Source organism: Tenrec ecaudatus, chromosome 11, assembly GCF_050624435.1.
Source record: "Tenrec ecaudatus isolate mTenEca1 chromosome 11, mTenEca1.hap1, whole genome shotgun sequence".
NCBI lineage: Eukaryota > Metazoa > Chordata > Mammalia > Afrosoricida > Tenrecidae > Tenrec > Tenrec ecaudatus.
The window spans coordinates 116,287,713-116,306,456 of NC_134540.1; the positions used below are offsets into that span (position 1 = coordinate 116,287,713).

General features: G+C 37.0%; 1 protein-coding gene across 3 annotated transcripts in view; it reads right to left on the bottom strand.

Moving 5' to 3' along the window:
* The window catches only part of LOC142461502 (thyrotropin-releasing hormone-degrading ectoenzyme-like), a 137,105-nt gene that overhangs the window by 65,838 nt on the left and 52,523 nt on the right, over nucleotides 1-18,744 (bottom strand). For all 3 annotated transcript variants that reach the window (XM_075563515.1, XM_075563517.1, XM_075563516.1), the window contains exons 5-6: nucleotides 1,950-2,097; nucleotides 103-200 (exon numbers count right to left, since the gene is read on the bottom strand). In XM_075563515.1, coding sequence (XP_075419630.1) covers nucleotides 103-200; nucleotides 1,950-2,097 — 246 coding nt within the window. The remainder of the gene's footprint in view (nucleotides 1-102; nucleotides 201-1,949; nucleotides 2,098-18,744) is intronic.

Sequence of the window (18,744 nt, forward strand, 5' to 3'; positions counted from 1 at the left end):
GAAAGAAAGATCATCTCATGCAGCTAAAACCACAATGCCACTAGTATGATTTTATTGTATAGCTCATGGAGAAACTGAAAGAATAATCAAATAATACAGTACTCGTGTTGGTAAGATGCTTGAACAAGGGATCCATTAAAATTATTTTTGGGCCATCCAAGTTTGAGATATGTTGTTGCCACTTGCTTCAAAATATATTCCTAAATGGAACAAGGAAGGTAGAAAGATGGTGTCAGCTTGAAACATCTCTATTCTGACCACTAAAATGTTATAATAACAAGAACACACTTTCTAAATATAGCTGCTTTCAAATAACACTGAAATTATGAGCACAATAACTTCCCAATTACAATGTTACTTAACTTAGCAATTCAAATACAGGACACACAGATCTAATACTATCAAAATTTGGAAGTCTACTTTTCCTATTGGACAAAAGAATGATTTATAACATTGACAATGTTTACAACCAAATGAATAAATAGTAACGTTGATGATACTTGGACTTGATATTCTATAAGAAATTCTATATATCTATAAGATTTACTATAGATATGCTATAAGAACGTGAGCACATAACATTTATTTTCTACCAGTAGAATATACTTAAAGTATTATGTAGGCCCAGCCAGCCTACAGACTATTATTGTTGAACTGAAAGCCACAGAATGATCTTCAGTATAATTACATGGTATTTCAGAATCAACAATCGATTCAGCTAATGATATATTCAAAGCAATTTTTAACTTTTATTGAAAATGAAATGTCTGGCATCACACACTATTTAAAACTAAAAATTACACAAAAATGTGTGTTACTTTTACAAAAATTTCATTACAGTGTGTTTTGTTAAGGAAAAAAGAAAAGTATATGTCTTTCTCTAGTAGATATTATTTGTACCACAATGGAAACGCCACATTTCTTTGAGCGTCTGATGTAATAGTTGAGACAAAGCTAATGATAGCCATGGCACGATTGTCCCTGTCCACAAGTAACTAACCGGGGGCTTTCAATTTAGCTTAGGGTAAGAAAGAAGGACCTGTGATGGCTCTCTGACATTTAGAATGGCTTGAATAGCCAGTTTCATGACGTGGAAATATAGTTTCCAAATACGTAAGTTAGTCAGTATAGCCAATATGTCACAAGACGATTTTATAAGACAGAAACAGGCTCTTTGAAGGAGAGCAAAACAGTGAGCAAAGATAATAGACGGCACAGCAAAGATAATAGACGGCACAGAAACGTATTGTCATATGCAAAGCCTCACAACTGATAGAAAATTTGGAAATCAAAAGCTTATTAACAGTCTTTAATCTGAATCTTATTTAAAGTGATGATTAAATTAGATTAGTTGGTGTTAGCAGTGCAATTTGGTTTCCCAGGCTTCAGCTCTGGAAATCTGGTCAGGCTGTTGGAATGTGTGTCATGTCCTCACGTCTATTTGGATTATCTGTTGTTTGCTCTCCTGTGTCCCCTTGGACCCAATTATGAATGGGCTTTGGCCTCAATGTTGATCTTATCCTCGTTAATTAAGGAAGTGAATTGAATTCACTCTGACCTTTTGGATAAAAATAATGACTAAGAAGCCTTGCTGAAACTGTCTATATTCTGCTAGATTTTTGGACCCTCTCTAACCAGGGGAAGTCCTTTGTGAACACGGCGTCCTTTAACTATCGGGAAGTCGGTTGAACTTTAAGGATTTGCTCTGTATATTTGTTCTTAAATTCCGAAGCATTCATTGAAGATTAATTGACACTTTGAGGCAGGAAAAAAACGTCGCTTGTAATAAATTTCTTCGAATAATTTTCATCAGTGTGGAAAAGAAAAATCAGGACAAAAGTAATCACGCAAATTAGAAGAAAGAACGAAAATAACGTAGAGTCAATGGTGAATAGGAAATAGGAAAATAACAGCTTATCTTATGAGAGTAAGAGAATATATATGATTACATTGAAGACATTATAGTTCTCCATGCGGTCCAGCAATTTATCCAGAGGATAAAGAGCCCGGCTGGCAGCATGCCAAGGAAGAAAATCCTTTTCCTCAGATAGGTATCTGATCATCTCCAGGGGAATATTCTGAGGCAAGTAGCCGGCTCTGCACAAACAAAGAACAGAATGTTAATGATGTGTGTAACAGATACATGATAAGGCAAAAAGGAAGGTTTTACATATACAAATAACAGACTACCAGCATGATTTGTCACAGAATAAAGAAGCCATTCTTAGTGTTTAAAAACACAATGATTCACCTTTTAAATATATCAAAAGATGGCAACGTCCCTTAATACATATAGTAAGTTAAAAATTTAACGAACACACAGAAAAACTAGATGCTGTATGTTTAAAAAGGAAAGATTGTTGAATTTGGATAAAAATCAACCCTTTTTATTTTCATTCACAGAAATGGTTCAGAGGTAAAAAGTAAAAAATAATTGCTTATTGACTTGAAATTTTGGTTTCTCCACGTATTCTTGTTGCTTTTCATGTAGTTCTGTGTCATGATTGCTTTAAAAAGCAGGGTTAGATAATAGAAAGCAACTCAAGAGTTTTGACTGCTACCTTGCAGTGTAAGCATTTCGTATCTGCTTTTAAAAATTGCACTGCTTTCTTTAACACTTATAAAAAATCAGAGTACGATTCTAAAAGAATTCAAAAACAAAAAATTTTAAATATTATCATCTTTGGATTTCTTTGGATTTCCAAGTTGATTTCATATTCCTTTGGGGACCAATGTCAGATTTCTTGGAAGATATTAAAATGTATCTCTTGAGAATTATCTAAATATATACGGTTTGTATTTAAAAAGCCAATCCTTACCCCCTGCCCCTGACCTCTCCCCACCCAAAAAAAGCCACAGTAAGTATCTCTCCTCACTGGTGGACTGCATACACAAGTCTTACAGAACCAAGGCAGCATAAACGGCACTTCTCAAGAAGGCACACCCATTTCTCAACCATCAACCGCTGAGAGATCCAAAGGGCAGTGTTTACCCAAGGACAACATTGACAAGTGGAAATACCGGCAGGGATTGGGATACGTGGTGTTACATGGAGGGAAACGCAATCAGTGATGTGAAACAAAATGTTTGTGGGTTGCTGCATGAGAAACGGACCTTTTCAGCAAACGCTCACCCAATTCATCAATTTTAAAAATCTGAAATGAACACATAATGGCGAACTATACATTTTAAGACTTGAGAACCATGATCATAACCTATTAGATTAACAAAGGAACATTATTTAGTTTGCCACATTATTGAGTCCAAATTTGATGTGTCAAGCAAAAATTATTCTATAAATGAACATTAGCTTCCAGATACATTTATCATATTCAAGATAAAATCCAGATATGAAGACAGACTTCGTGGGGCAAGTTCATCCTCAGTAAAAGGAACTGTGAAAAGTACCCCAAATTCTTAGATAATTTCCAAATTTCCTAGAGCTAATATAGCTTATATATGGTTATATGTGTAACACTCTTCTTGCACAATTTCCATTCTACACATCCTGTCAAGAACAGCATGAAAGTTGACCATGGCAACAAAAATAAAGAGCTTTATGTCTTCCCTGGAGTCACATTTCAATCATATTTAAAATTTTCTTTCAAGAGTAACTTCCTAATGAAAATTGTATACAATTTTTATAGAAATAATTACTAGATTTTCTTTCCCAAAAGAGCCATGTCGTCCAATATTTTGTGCTTTTAAATCATTTGTCTCCCTGAGTTTTTAATTATAAACATCAATTAGTATGTTGGTCATAAAATTGCCTCCACTTAACATATGCCATGGATTATGTTATATTGGCATTGAAAAAAGTATTAAAATCCATTATTCTATGCTGAAGAAAAATATTTCTAAAAATAAAATTGTTTAGCAATTAGATACATTATTTGGAGTTTTCAAATTCAGTTCCATATGCAAAAATTTTTATCTGCATTTCTACAGATTGTCATGAGTTTGAAAATAAGTAAAGAAGTATTCCTTTATTATAGAAAATATTATTATTGTAACAATAATATTAAGTTATTGATAAAAGTTATTATTCCTTGACATATCTTCCATCTAGGTCTATACACTCCTGAAAGAAATGTTCCTATCGCTATAACACTTCCTGAAAGAATTCTGCACTCTGCTTTACACAATATCAAACTGGCAGTTTTGGTAATTTTGAGGGACTCAATTTGTATTCCTTTTCAAAGTTCTCTGAGTTTTGGAAATAAAATGAAATCTAAAATATCAAGATCAGGCCTATAGAGTGGATAGGGTAAGGGCTCCCAGATGAAATTCACATAGGGCAGACCCTGATGTCATTGAAAACAAACAATAATAATATTACTGACATGGAAAAAATTACTTCGTGCACCTTTTTCTTGGATGTTTTCTTATCAATTAAGTTTTTCATCATTTTGGACTATCTTCATAATAAGTACCTATGCTTATCCTGCATGTTTTGGGAAAGCTTATCAAGACAATCCTTTAGGACTGCCAAAGTAGCAGTGATTTCCTATGGAGCTGACTACACTGACTTGAAGTTAACGGGCTCAACAGATCCCCTGGGAAGCCACTGCTTTCACCGGATCTTGCTCTCTGGATCACACTGTTCAATGATCTTCATGAACTATTGGTGGATTTTGAGGTCTTCTTGATATTCCTAAAAATGATTGATCCATGTGAAAAAATTGTTTTTGTCGGGGTTCATTCCCACGAATGTGTTGCACAGATTCAATGATTTGGGAAGATATCTATATAAACTTTATTAAATATTTGCTATTAGTCGATTTCAAAGTCATGACTTTCCATGGCACCTGTCTCCTAATTTTGAAGACACTAATAAAACTATCGCAAGTGCATTACTGAGAGAACTTGTCTGCAGCTCTCCACCGATTACAGAAATGTGTGCTGTTTGGAATAAACTCAGGCATATATGGGCTAATTCCTTGTAGGAATACTTTTTGATTTATCCGGTGTTATGTCAATTATATTTCATTGGTTTTGCATCATTTCTATAAACAGATTCACAGTGTTTAATAACTTATGCTCTGTGGGAAATATAACCACAAATCAAAAGTGCATAAATCCTGTACAAAAAGAAACATTCACTTGAAGAGTATAGACCACATCTCCCACCTATACTCTGTAAAATAAAACAAATAAATCTCATCCTAATTTTTGTTAAGATTGAAATAAGAATATAGAACTGCAAGATATCCTTTTGGCTTCCCCATTTTCCTCTAAGTAACATATTCATGTGACAGTGCTTCGAATCTGTGGGGAGATGAGCAGTTCTTTGTTGTCTGTTCTTGGTCTGGAAGTTCCTCTGAAACCCTTTCCCATTGAGTGATTGCTGGCATCTGAAATGCCAGTGACACAGCACCCAACATCACAGCAACCCAAGCACCACCTCGATATGACACACTGATAGCCAAACTGGACAATCTGAAGAAGAGTGTGGCATCAAGAGTGGAGGAAGGTACTAACACCCGGGGGTATGTAGCCATCACAACCTTGCTGACAGTGGAAAGGACTTGGAACACGTGTGGAGAAAGAGCGAGGAGTGCAGTCTTCACCCTCTATGGAAGCAAGCCCCAAATCCTCATCGCTGGACCCACAGAGAGCATCATGATAAAGGCAGAAAAGATTGAAGTGGTCAAGGATTTTGTCTTACTTGGATCCACAATGAATACTCCTGGAAGCAGCAGTCAAGAGATCAAAAGACATATTGCATTCGGTAAATCTGCGGCACAGACCTCCTTAGAGTAATCACAAATGTGGATGTTACTTTGAGGTCAAAGGTACATCTAAGCCGAGATATGGCATTCTCCATGGCATCATTTGCATGTCAAAGTTGGACGTTGAGTAAGGAAGAAAGAAGAAGACACGATGCACTTGAGTTGTGGAGCTGGAGAAGAATATTGAAAGTACCAAGTGCTGCTAGAAGCACAAACCGATCTGTACTGCAAGACAGCCAGAGTGGGCCTTGGGAGCATGGAGGGCAAGACTTCGCTTTACATACGTCGAACATTTTGTCAGGACAGACCTAGCCCCGGAGAAGGACATCATGCTTGGTAAGGTGCAAGGGCAGCAAAAGGAGGAAGGCCCTCAAGTAGATGGACTGACACAGTGCCTGCTCCCATGGGCTCAGGCGCAGGAACAACTGGGCGGTGGGTGCAGGACCGTGCAGTGCTTCGTTGTGTTGTGCGTAGGGTTGCTATGCGTCAGAGCTAGACTGACGGCACCTAACAACATCATATCTATAATGTAGTAGGCTGAGAAATTCTGAGGACACACAAGCTCGTTGTTTGTTGTTAGTACTTGCACTTGAGTTGGTTTTGACAGATCACGACCCTCTGTCCATCAGAACAAAACACCTCCCGGACCTGTGCTAGTCTAATGGTTGTTGCTTTGTTTAACCTCATGCTGCATCCATTGTGTCATTCCATCCTACTAAGTGTCTTCTCCTTTACCGAGCATGCGCTCCTCCTGCGGGGGCAAGCCTCTGCTTAAAATAGTCTAAAGTATGTGAGGCAAAGCCTTGCCAGCCTTGGCTCTAATACGCATTCTAGCTTTCCTTCCTCCAAGACAGACTGGCTTCTCTTTTTGGCCATCCGTGAAACTCTCAGTATTCTTCAACAACACCATAATTCCAATGCATCGATTTCTTCGGTGTTTTTTATTCCGTGTGCAACTTTCACATGGATATGACGTAACAGAAAATACCATAGGTTAGGTGAGACCGACCTTAGTCCTGAAAGTAACATCCTTGCTTTTCAACACTTTAAAGATGTCTTGTGCAGCAGAGTTACCCAAAGCAATACCTTAACTGCTGCTAAGATGAGAATGGATTTTGGATCCAAACAAGATGGAAATCTTTGACAACTTCAATCTTTCCTTCATTTCTCATGATGTTATTTCTTGGTCAGGTTGTTAGGATTTGGGTTTCCTTTATAATGAATTGTAATCCACAATGGAGATTGCAATCCTTCTTCATCAGGAAGTGCTTCAAGTCCTCCTCACTTTCAGCAAGCAAGATTGTGACATCTGTGTATTGCAGGTTATTAATAAGTCTCCCTACAGCCCTAATGTATAACATAATGATAAATTCTACTGTTACCCAGAGGTTTTAATTGGCCAATATTAAGATTTCCAGGTCTTTCTTTATTGTCTTAGCCTGAAAGATCTGTCCAAACCTGTCATGCTCATATATTCCTTTTGGTGTTTGAAATGGTGGTGACATAGCTTCTAGCTTCGTAACAATGTACAAGTCATCAAAGCAGGGCAACTGACAGGTGATGGCCCCTGGTAGTCATGTGTGGTCTCATGTCGAAGATTTAGCAAGTAGAACATAACTGTGCCTTACCCCTAGTTTATCTCATAGAAAACTTCAAGAGTGTCTCTAAGTTGTTTTTCCCTGGAATGAACCTTCCACGGTGACCTTGGAAATTTTATCTCGAAGGTTCCAGGGAGTCTACTGCCTTGGGTCCTGGTTGCATGGCCGAGTACCAGTTAGTACACTCCATTCTGCTATGAGAGCGGGGCATATACTTCTGTGATGTTTGCTCCACATACATGTTTGGGTCTATTTTTAAAAGCAGTTAACCTTCCCGAGTGCAGTTCTCAAATAGAATCAGAAACAGATTACACTCAAATTGCCCTCATTTGGCCTTGTTACAAACATATGCAAGTAATTACCCACTACATAATTCAATATACTTGCATTTAAGCCTACTCGATGAAACTATGTAGTTACACTTAATTGGACAAGGAGATGATCAGCTTCATTACAAAATTAAGAATCGTAAGAGATTATGTTAGTGAATAAGTCACCTAGCTTAGATATGTGTATGTGTAATTGGTTGGTAATGGTATCTGTGATTACTACTACTGATAATGTAATCAATATAAGCAAACTGTGGGTTCCACTGAATGGAGCACTCCATTAGCTCAAGTCATTAGCACGGTAGGGAGTACACTTAAGGTCCGGATGTGGAAATGCAGTTTTCCTAAATTTTCATCATTACAGGAAAACGTTGCTAACAAAATGAAAAACAAACAAACAACAAACTTAAAGAATATTTCATGTACTATTAAATGTGTTATTAATATATTATGAAAAGGTTGTAGATGATATCTCCTATTTTCTATACTGTTCAGGTGGGATGAGCAGAAGAATTATTTAGGAATTAAAGAAAATACAATAATGAAGGGAAGCAAATGTAGACTGTTAAAGAAACAGAGAAAAACTGTCAAATACAACTGTATCTCTTCCCAAGCCAATGTTCCATCACTTACCTTCTTTCTTCCCTAATTCACCAGAACTTGCAAAGAAATATATATTTAATGGTTAAAATATATATATTTCAAAAGATGATTTAAATTAGATGATATATGCTGATATTGAAATACATTAATCTTATGAGCTTTGTTTTCATCTCAGATCCCAAACCACTGTTTTAAAACCATTATGAAATTCTGCAAATGTGAACACTTGAATCTCCTGAGATCCACGGCTTATAAACAAATAAGTATATTTTCTGTACTATTTTTTAAACAATTGATTTCTGAGTGCATGAAACTTGGGGAGAAAAATAATAATCCTTATACTTTTCTGACCAGACTCTTTCCAGTTTTCATTAATTGATTGTACATTTAAAAACTAATGAACATCCTATTAAATATTGTACAATATATGCAGAAAACATTATCATTGTCCCTTAGGGTACAGCTTTTTTTTTAAGCATTTGCTAAATGTTTAATTAAAGGCTTACCAACTTTTATCTGTAAATCGTTATTATTCATTATTAAAAGCTATTTATAGGTTCTTTATGGAAAAATACTACGCTATAGGATGGAAACCCAAATAGTTCTCTGAAAACCATAGAACAAAAAAGAAAATACAGCAAGGATGTATTGTTGCCAGCCATCCACACGGCAATTTTCTAGATAAAGAAGAATCTGACCGGCAGTGCTGAGCTGTCAAAGGCTCCTGTCCCCTGAAGCTGGCCGCGTGCACGCTGCAGAGGCCACGCAGCTTCTCCTCTTTCTCCTCCACTATTGGGCCTCCCCATTTCTTTTCGTTTGTTTCTCCTCCAAACATTTTATGGAGAAACAGACTTGGTGCTTCTTTTATGGACTCAGATAATAACTTTATAACACATTTACTCATGATGTTTAACAATCATAATTCTATCATAATATTAACTTTCCACCTCATTGGATGCAGGGTCTTGAAGAGAATGATGCAAACTTTATCTCTTTATCCTCAAAGTTTAAAGCAGAATCTAGCACAAAATAGGCACCTCATGCATGGGTTTCAATCTAAATTAAACTGTGGATATAATCTCAAAGTTATTTTAAAACAAAGTACATTTGCTAGGTATATTAAACATAGAAATAATGACTTTTTAAAATGTTGAGCATTTTGTAAGGTTAAAAGACAACAGCAGGATTGAAAAAAATTATTAGAGCTATATTCATAACATTTTTTCTAATTTCATTTATTCATCAGAGTGTAAAAGAAAAGGTTAATGCTGCGTAATCAATAGTTTTGAATAGCCAGGTGGCTGCCAAAAAGAAATAGTTGTAAAGTGAGTAAGATAGTAGGGACATTATGCAAACATCTCTGTTCTTTATTCTCTGACTGGTAAAAGACCTACCTAAAAGTAATACTGTGGTTTCCTTTGATACTAGAAGGCAAGAATAGTGTCAGTTGCTCTACCTCCAACAGTCTTCTCCTTGGAGTTTTTGCCCATCTAATTTTCTCCTTTTTTCCCTCACGTTTCATCAAATTTTTTACTTTCTTCATTTGGTGGTTACATAATTTAGTGTCAACTTTAGACTCTTAAGCGTGAAGGGGTGGAGTTTAGCCTGTCAAACAGGTCACATCTTGATGACCTCATTTGAAGGCGCTATGGAGATAAATAGCTCCATGGAGGAGGACCCACACTCCTGGCGAGACATGCCTGTTGGCAAGCCAGATGGAGCTACACTGATGCAGCCATAGCCCTGGAGCTGCAGTAACCATGTGGAGGCCCACACCAGCATTGAGATGCTTCCACTGCCACTGGATCCACAAGACTTCCCACTTACTGACCTGTGACCTTCCTTCATTTGGTGTCAGTGCATGTGTCGCATGAGTCAGAAGAGGAATTTATAGACTGGTATTGGAAATATAGGCTAATATTGGATGTATGGACTTGATCTGGACTGGGATGGGATGTTTTCTTAATATATAATTACTCTATTATATAAAGCTCTTTCTTACCTCTATATGAGTGTCCATGGATTTGTTTCTCTAGTCAACCCAGACTAACACATTATGGTACCAGGAGTGGGGTACTAGAGAAACGAATTGTAAAGATGGAGAGTGGATGCTTGTTTGACCTTTGCCTCATGGTAGTGTTTCTTCTTTGTGCTTTTCTTCTTTATGCTTTCATTTTATTTTTTTCTTCTTTTCTACTTCTATTTTCTTTTCCCCTTACTTTTCTTTACTATTCTATTTTCTTTTTCCTACCTTCCCTAGTTTAACAATGACCCACACCAGCCAAATCCACCATCAGCTGTGATATACAAGCAGAAAACAGAGGGGCCTGGACACATTCCTATTATCTGTTATTCCCACAGAGATACTGGTGCTGAGTGCTTAAGAGCACACTAGCACACAATCACCAGTTAAATAGGCGGACACCAGCATCACAATTTCTCAAAAGCAAACAACAAGACAAACACATTCTTTCAATTCACAATATTAAATAGCTTAAGCAAACAAAACAAAACAAAAATAGCTTAAATATGTGCCCAAAATATAGAACTAAAGAACATTTCTAAGAAGAACTGTCAATGAAGCTAACTAAGAAGGAATTCAAATAACATGACATTTAGGTATTTACAAAGGCTTGAGGGGAAAAAAATCAATAAAGCTGAAGAAGAAATCAAATAAAACATAAAATATTAGAAGAATGCAGGAAAACACAAAATCAAACTTGAAAAATATAAAAAGTGAGCAAACATACGAAAATAGTAAATGGAAATTGAGAATTGCATTATGATTTCTGAAAAAGTAGACTGAAAGGATAAGTAAGATGCAGCAATAGAAGGCTGTATTTGTAAGCATAAATAAACATTTCTCCATACTAATATGTTAGAAAAATAGTCAGAGAAGAAAAAGAAAGTAGAAAGAAAAAAACTAAAGAAAGCCAAAGAATTATGCAGGATACCATCAAAAGGAATAACTTTGTAAGATCAGAATTTCAGAGCAAGCAGATACAACAAAAAGCACAGAGAAAAGTGTTAAAGAGTTATGGGAAGAAAATGTTCCCAGTAGCTGAGAGAACAAAAAGGTATGCCTTCAAGAAGCTGACTGAACTCCAATCAGATAGATTGCTGCAGGGCCAGTGAATTTCTTAACATGACTTTTCTAATGAAAGCTATTGTACCTCCCCTAAAACCTTTCCCTGCCTTGGACTGGGTCAGAAAAGGGGGATGCACTGAGTGGATGCATCTTTGAGAAACTGCTGAAAGGATACTTTCGCTAACCATCCTGTTGGGTATAAGATATGACCCCTTAGGTCAAGCAGGAAAGGGGAACTCATTAGCTATAAGAGCCGGGAGTGGAGTGCCCTCTGGATGCCGGGATCTCTGCATAGTGAAGCTCCTTGTTTCAGAAGGAGGTTGTCCCATCGAGGAGAAGCAGCACCACCAGAAGCTAGAGCATAGAGCAGCGTGGCAGATTTCCCAGGCCCCGGAGAAACTAACACGGAAGGCTTTGAGGCTGGAGCCTGGTTGTGAAGTGGGTTCCCTCTGGGTCCTTAATGTGGGAAGGTGGATTTGCTGAACCAGGGAATTGAGCTGAAGGCCTGTGAGTTGAGGCTTACAGGAGAGTAGCGTGCCTTTGGGGTATTTATTAGAAGACCTGAAAGAACTGTGTAATGTGTCCTGATGAACAACTCTCTCCTGAACATTTCTTGTATTGCAACCTGTTAACTTGCATTATATACCCTTTAATCATGAAAAAGTTTTGTGAGTCCTGTGTAGCCACTGCAACAAATATTAGAACCCAGATATAAACGTAGATAATGCTGTCTGAATGCCAAACCTACTGCTAAATAAAATTACCAAATATATTATAATCAAACTTGGTTAAACCAAAGATAAGGAAAGAATCTGGAAAGAAACTCAGGGGAACAGAAAACTTAACTAAAAGAAAAATCATGAAATTAAGCTCTGATTTCTTGGTAGATACTGCACAAGCATGAAGGCATTGCTATAATGTATATAAAACTTTAAAAGAAAAAAAATCAAATTGCCAACCAATAATTTCAAATACAACAGCAAAACTGGGACACTTACAGAAAAACAGAAATGAAAAGAATGTGCAAAACCCATTTTACAGGAAATACTAAAGGGACTTCTTTGGAAAGAGCTAACCATGCCAGGCAACGACCGGATGTCAGCACACAAGTCAGCATACCCGCAGGGCAATACAGGAGTGTCCTGGGTAAGGCAAACAGCCAAGACTAAAATTAGGGAGCCCTGGGTATCAATTTAAATGAGAGAATTATAAAGTAAAAGAGAAGGAATATATTTTGTACTTATAGAAAGTCCAACTGGAGATGGCATGTCTATTTTAAATTATATTGCTCTAAACTTGGAAAAATTAATTAATAACAAGATAACATAAAGAAAATTAATAAAAATTAATAAACTTCCTCAAAACAATGGCAAAAGGAAAACCATAACAATAGAAGTGAAGAAAGATCAACAATTTAAAAATTAACAAAGTCCAGAAAATTATATGCAAGAAACTAGTAGCATCACATACACACAATAACAGCAATAAATTAATACCCATTGTTAATTACACTCTACAGAAATAGATTAAATGCAATATGTAAGGGATAAAGAGTAACTAAATAGATAAGAAAACGGGGCCTATCAGATACTGTCTTCAAGGAACACACGTTGGATACAAAGACAAAAATAGATTAAAAATCAAGAGATAAAAAATTTCAAGCTAATAAGAATAAAAAAGAACAGGGGATGGGCAATATTAATTTCTGATAAAACATACAAGGGACAAAGCAGCATAAGAGGCAAGTCATTGATTGTATGATGATGAAAGAATCAATTGAACAAGAAGATATTGTCATAATAATTGTCTAGGTCATAAAAAAGTCAATGAAAAAGCCTCAAGAGACATAAATCAAACTCTAACAGAATTGAAGAGATAAACAGAAAACTTGCAAGTAGTAGCAAGAGACTTTAATACACCACTTTTAATGAAGACTAGAACAGCTACATAGGAACTCAACAAAGACGCAACAAAACTGAATGCATCAATCAACATGATTTCATACACACATACAGATCACTTCACTCAACAACATACTATACATTCTTTTCCAACACATATGGATCATTCTACAGAATAGATCACATGCTAGGCCACAAAGCTAAATCACAATAATTTAAGAAAAACATCAAATACTATAATGCATCTTTTAAGAGCAAAGTGCTCTAAAATTAGAAATCAGCAATAGAAAGATCAATAAACAATCAACTACACCAAAGTTAAATAATAGCTTTAAATAAAAAACTATCAAATAATAGATATTTTTTAAAACTCCTTAAAGCAAACAAGAATAAAACCTCAATACTCACAGAAAAAGTACTGCTCAGAAAAACAATCTAGCAATAAACACACACACACACACACACACACACACAAATAACAAAGAACCCAATCACCACTTTAACCCAACATCTCTAATAATTAGAAAAGGAGCTCTATAAAAGGCCTACAATCAACAGAAGAACAGAAGCAACAGATCAGATACTAATGAAACATTAAAATAATAGACAGACTCAACAATGTAGACCTTGTTTCTTTGAAAAGATACACAAATCATTGGAAATGTAACAAAGAAAAAGAAGGAAAAAGACTAGTGAAATGGATAACACCACAAGAGTCAGGTAAAATAAAAGGGATAACCAAAATATGCACAACTGTGCTCCAAAAATGTTTTAAACTATAAAATGTACATATTTATAGAAACACACAACTTACCTAAAGTAATAAAGAATGAAGAAGATATTTTGAACAGAGCCATCATTAAGCAGAAATGAATCCTATTATTAAACTCACAACAGCAGCAGAACAAAAGTCTGTGCACACAAAGTTTCATTGTAGAATCTTACCAACTCTTCAAAGAAGAGCTGACTCTAATCCTACTTGGGCTATTCCAGAGTACAGAAAAAGATGAAATACTTGCAAACACACTTAATGAAGCAAACATACCCATGATATTAAAACCAGGCAAAAGCATCACTAAAGAGGGAAAATCATAGACACATATCCTTGATAAGCATAGATATTAACATTCTCAACAAAGTTTATTCAACAGTACACAAGAACATATTTAAAAATACATCAAGACCAAGTGGGATCCATAATGTTTATTTAAGAATGGTTCAATATTAGGGGGGGGAAATCAGTTCAATAACTACATTAAAAATTTTAATTTCCAGAAAATTAATTTTCCTAAATATAACACACACTCTTGATAAAATAGTAATAGATGGGTAATTCCCATCAAAATCTAGGACACATATACAAATCAATGGCCAACATTAGTCACAATGAAGAATCACTGTAAGTATCACACTGTGCACAGGTACTGCACAAGAATGCCCTGAAGGGTTACTTCTATTCACTGTTGTGCTGGGAGTCTTAGTTAGAGCTCCGGTGCAAAAAAGGGAAAATTTAAATCATCCAAATTGAAAAAGTATAAATAAACTCTATTTTCAGATGTTATTATCAATTTGCAACAATAAGTCAAGATTCGTTTCCACCAATAAGCAGAAATCTGAAAAGAAACTCAGGAAAACACTGATCATTTACAATGCTGTTCTTCGTTGCTCTGAGACCATTCTGACACATAGGGAGCCGACGCACAACAGAACGAAACCCTGAGAGTCCTGCGCCGTCCTTACAAGTGTCCCCATGCCTGAGCCCATTCTTGTAGACACGTGCCAATGCCTCGTTGATGTGCCTTCTTGTTTGCTGGTCTTCCATTTTACCAAGAATGATGTCCTTCTTCAAGGACTGGTCTCTCCTGATAATACGTCCAAAGTATGAGAGACAAAGTCTTGCCATCCTTGTCTAGAAGAAGCGCTCTGGCTAAACTTCTTTCATTGTACCAGTCAGTCATCAGCTGCAGTCATCATTGTACCAGTTTTTCATTGTACCAGTCATCAGTACTTTCAATATTTTTCTTTAGTACCACAACTCATTTGGATTAATTCTTCTTCGTTCATCCTTATTCAGTGTCCAACAGTCATATGTTTGTAAGGCAACTGAAAATACTATGGCTTGTAACATCAAAGCCTTTCAAAACTCCAGAAGCCTCGTGCAACAAATTTACCCAAAGTATTATGCCTTCTGATCTCTTGACAGCAGCTTCCATGAGCATTAATTGTGGATCAAAGCAAGACAGATTTTTGACAAATTCAATCTTTTCTCCCTTTACCACGATGGTCCAGTTGTGAAGATTTTCGTTGTCTTGAATTGACTCATAATCCAGAATGAAGACCGCAATCCTTGTTCTTCAAGTGCATCGAGACCTCCTCATCTTCACCAAGCAAGGTTGTGTCATCTTCATACACTAGGTTGTTAATAAGCCTACCTCCAAACCTGATGCTACATTCTCCTTCATAAAAGCCAGCCTCTCTGATTCTTTCCTTAGCATACGGACTGCACCAGTACAGTGAGAGGCTACAACCATTTACAAGAACTACTCAAAGGAAATACTTAAGAGTAAATCTAACCAGAGAAACAAAAGGCCTATACAAAGAAAACTAAGAACACAAATAAAATCAACCCAAAGAAAAATAAATAAATGATAGAGTGCACCATGTTCATTATACAGAAAGACACAGCATTGTGGAAATATCAATAACACCCCAAAAGATCAATAGATATAATGCAAACCTGACCTAGTTTCCAATATAACTCTTTAAAGAGAGGTAAAAACCAATTACCAGCTTTATATGGAAAGAAAAGAGACACTCTAGAGTAAGAACAATACTAAGGAAAAACAAGGTAGGATACATTATACTTCTCAATCTCAAAACCTACTGAACAGCCACTGGAGTGGAAAAAAAACAGAAGGGGAAGAAGAAAAGAAAAAGCCTTTTAGTGTTTCAATAGACTCATAATCAATGGAATGGAATAAAAAAATCCAGAGGTAAATCCATCCGACTATGGATAGCTGGTCCTTGTAAAGGGTCAAAATGCATTATCTAGGAAAAAATAATATTAAAGTGGTACTGACCATGCTGGATACTCATTTATAGAAAAATTAAACTGGGTATATATCTCATATCATACATAAAAGAAATTCAAGATGAATTACAGATGTGAAACCTAGAGCTAGAGAGGTTATCACTGATACCACAGGGACACACATGAGAGCCGTAACACAGAGCTAAATACACGATCAAATGTAAGTGAGAACACTTCAAGAGCAGGAGACACGCTGGATCACTGGGGTCTTCCTAAGAGCAGGCACTGCTGTGCACCCAAGGTGCCACCAAAACATGGAAAGGGAAGCCACAGCCCGGGGAAATGTGTTTGCCAGTACCAACGCAGCAAGGGAACTGATCTATAGAATTTATAGAGAACTTGAACACAAGAAAAAGATAAATAATCCAATAAAAATTGAGAAACCATAAACGGAATTTCATAATGTCAACCAGGAGGCCAACAACCATATGAAGTAATTCTTATGATTATAAGATATTTAAGAAATTAAATCAACACAACAAAGGGATGACTATACTTCAGCATTAATAGCAAAGTTTATAGAAAAAAAATGTAAAACAGCATACAAAAAAGGCTAGCAAGACTCCATATAAATCTGGTGGCACGGTAAAGTGATGCTGTCACTGTGAAAAATGGCGTAGCACTTCCTTAAATGTGGAAATAGAAATACCATGCGACCCAGCAAGCCATCTCCTTGGAAAATAAAAGCTGTCACACAATAAGAGCTGTGACACACACAGATACATGCACACTCGTGTTCCTGTAGCCCTCTTCAAAATAGCAAAAGCGATGGAGACAATCTAATGGTCAGCAACGGGAGAAAGGCTTCTCTAAGGTACATGCGCACAGTTGAATGCTACACAAACTAAACCGTGAACTTGTAAAACACCTGGAGCATGAATAAACCTAGAGGATATTTTGCTGAGTAAAATTAATCAGTTGTAACAGGGCAGGTAAAGTATGAAACCACTACTCTAAAAAGTAAAAAAAATCCACATTGAAAGAAATATTCTTTGATAATGATCAGAGGTTGAGGGCAAGGGAAGGTAGATTACGGACCAGAGGCAGGCATATTAACTACAGTAGAGAGGAAGGCAATGCATAAGAGCAGGGAGAGCAAAAATGACGAACGCTAGCCGGAGTCCCACAGCCAAAGTGAGCAGGTGTAAATACTGTTAATACCCAACCTTGCAATTAGGATGATTTCCAAGTAGATTCAGGATAAGCATGACGGCTGTAAGGTGTGGAAGGGAGACTGGGAGTATACCCGTTAAGTATACTTGTTTGAAAACTGATTACTTGTACAGGCATGTTTACTATTGCCAAAAATACATCCACGAATGTAGTCAAGCATATAGGGGCCAAGTTCTGAAACCTTCTTAGATATAACCAAAAACCTTGAGGGAAGACGTTGTTAGAGCTGCGGGCTCAGGGTCATGGTCAACTGTCACACCAGAGTCCACGAAGGCAATGCTGTACATCCCACCTAAAGGAGTAGTGTCTTGTTCTTAAACGCTTTTGAGGGGTCATCCAAGTGAACTACTGGCTTTCCCCCTCTGGAAGAGTGAGGAAGAAATTTGAAGCCATATGGGAATAATTGGATCAATGAACTAGGGGTCACGCAAACACCTGTCTCTGTCACGCTGAGACCAGAAGAACTAGGCCGGCTCTACTACCACTATCGGCTGCTCTGAAAGGGGTCGCATCAGAATATTCCCAATAGAGCAGACGTATGAGGAACACTCAAAATAACAGAAACCACCAGGCTTCCTAATCAGACACAGGTGATTCTGATCATGGCCCTCGGTCACCTGTTAGATCCGGAAATGAACTCACTCCCATGGCGCTCAAGTTTCAGCCAGGCAAGACACTGTTTTTTTTAAGGAGTACAATAATCCTAGAGATATACGTCCACCTTGAGACTCTAAAAGAGCAGCATCTTCCCAAGGACAACAGCCAGTGGGATTAGGAATGAGGTAGGAATGGGAACAGGCAACAGAGGGAGGAAGTAATCTTAGATCGTGGGAAACGCAATGAATGACATAAAATGTGTACGAACTCTTTAATGAAAAACTGATTTGCTCCATAAACAATGGCAAAGTAAAAGGCTGAAGTTAAAAGAATTACAATTGTATAAAGAATTGTTAGCAGCAGGGCCTAGTCCTTAAAGAAGGACTTCAGACTTGATAAAACAGTCAGCGTAGAGGAAACACACCCTCAGGGTGATGGAGTGAACCAGTCGCTGCAAAACTTGGCTGAGCCACTGCAGTGATTGTAAAGGAGCGCCCTGCTGGGCAGCATTTCATTCAGTTCTACCTGATGACACGAGGAGCTGGAAGCGATGCAACAGCACCTACCCACTGACTACTCCCTGTATGGCCGCTATGTTGTTAGGTACCCTCACACTGGTTCCACCATCCCTA